General features: G+C 42.6%; 1 protein-coding gene across 1 annotated transcript in view; it reads left to right on the top strand.

The window, feature by feature from the left end:
* Positions 1 to 1,773, top strand: part of DOP1B (DOP1 leucine zipper like protein B) — a 46,316-nt gene that overhangs the window by 14,889 nt on the left and 29,654 nt on the right. Inside the window, exons 7-9 of the mRNA XM_029964947.1 lie at positions 247 to 370; positions 999 to 1,099; positions 1,543 to 1,660. Coding sequence (XP_029820807.1) covers positions 247 to 370; positions 999 to 1,099; positions 1,543 to 1,660 — 343 coding nt within the window. The remainder of the gene's footprint in view (positions 1 to 246; positions 371 to 998; positions 1,100 to 1,542; positions 1,661 to 1,773) is intronic.

Genomic DNA, 1,773 nt, shown 5'->3' with positions numbered 1-1,773 from the left:
GCCCATGGGGATTGGAATTAGAAGATCTTTCAGGTCCCTTCCAACCCAACCCATTCCATGATTCCGTGATCACAGTCGTGTCACATTCCCTTTCTTGAGGTTTTTACCATACAAAGTATTTTGTTGTTGATGTTTGTCGCCTTTTTTTCAAAACATTAATATCCCCAGTTAAAAAAACCAAAACAAAACAATTTGACTTGTTTGAATGTTCACAAAGAGCTGAAATATCTTTGTTTTCCACCCCAGGACTGCAATGAGAGCACAATTCTGCTGCCCAGGGCTGATCTCATCTACATCCTGTCAGCAGCAACCCAGACACTGCTGAGGAGAGACATGTCCCTCAACAGAAGACTGTATGCATGGTTGTTAGGTACTGTCCAAAATCCAGGGATAAATCAGTATTCTGAATGCCTGAAAGCAGAACAATCAATGCTTAAAAAGGCAATTTTTTTAAGCACTCGTTAGCTTTTTCAGTAGTTAACGAACAAGGGTAAAATAAAGTGTTGTTTATTTTCCATTTGTTAGGGGTTAAATAAAATTCAGCATTCATTTGGCAAAGAGCTCTTCTCTTCAGAGCTGAATTCCAGGGTATCTGATTTATTTGTGGCCCCATCCACAGCTTGCTGGGAAGTGGCTCAGTGGGCTGAAAGGAGCAATCTTTTAATTTTGTTCTTCTGGTAATAGTCTGGTAATTCCCACACAGGCTTAATTATCCAGGATAAGAGAGCTACAACTTCTCCACATCTGCCTCCTTTAACTGAGGCTAAAAGGGACAGGGCAAGAGCTGCATGAAGGCTGCCCTTGCTGATTCCATCACTGGATCTGGCCTTGCTTTTGATTTATGGGCTGCACTGGCTGTATCTGGATGCCTCAAACTGAGACATGTCTTTGGACAATTAGTTTCAAGCCAAGTGTTGAAATGAAAAGGTTAAAAGTGCAGTGTGATTTCAGTGTTCTGTGCTGCCTCTCTACTCCTGCTGCCTCTGTTTCTCTTGCAGGCTCTGATATAAAAGGTGGTACTTTTGCTCCAGACTCCACAACTTCTGAAGACCAGGCTGTTTATTTCTTTGGGAAATATTCTAAAGATCTTTTGGTTGAGGTTAGTACACAGATAAATTCATGACCCTTTAAAATACTGCCCCAAACTGTCCAGAATTATTCTCAAATGTGCCATTTGGTTTGTCCTTCACTTTTGTCCCCAAAGATAACATCCTTTGGTGATTGTATTTTCACCTCTCTCGGTGCCCGCTGGGCTGTATTTATCCCAATATTTATGTACTCACAATACAAATGGAATCTAAGGAAACCAAAGGGAAGCATCTTTGCTGAACTACCTGAATTATTGAAAAATGCTTCTCTGAACAATGCCAGCCCTTGAGAACAGATGATGAGATGCCATTGATTTGTCTGCCCCGGATGGAAAACCGAAGTTCCATTTGTAGCCGGTCCTAAACAAAAATCAAATTTAGAAACACTTCAGCCCTTAATAAAATGACAGTCTCTCTTTGATCTGTAACATGCTGATGTTTTCCTTCTCACTAGAGTTTGGTTGTGATTTTGCATCAGAAATTCCCCGAGTCTGATAATACAGAGGAGCAGCACCAGGCTTACCTGAAACCCTTCCGCATCCTCATCAGCCTCCTGGACAAACCTGAGATAGGTAACGAGCTTCTCACTGCTCCTCTCACTGCTGGTCACTGCTTGGGGGCTGGACATGAGCCCAGGGGGGGCAAGAGGCCAATGGAACCTGGTTTGGATCAGGGATAGTGTGGG

Source organism: Manacus vitellinus, unplaced genomic scaffold, assembly GCF_001715985.3.
Source record: "Manacus vitellinus isolate BGI_N305 unplaced genomic scaffold, ASM171598v3 scaffold_86_pilon, whole genome shotgun sequence".
In the NCBI taxonomy this organism is placed as follows: Eukaryota; Metazoa; Chordata; class Aves; order Passeriformes; family Pipridae; genus Manacus; species Manacus vitellinus.
This window is presented reverse-complemented; position numbering and strand designations above follow the sequence as displayed.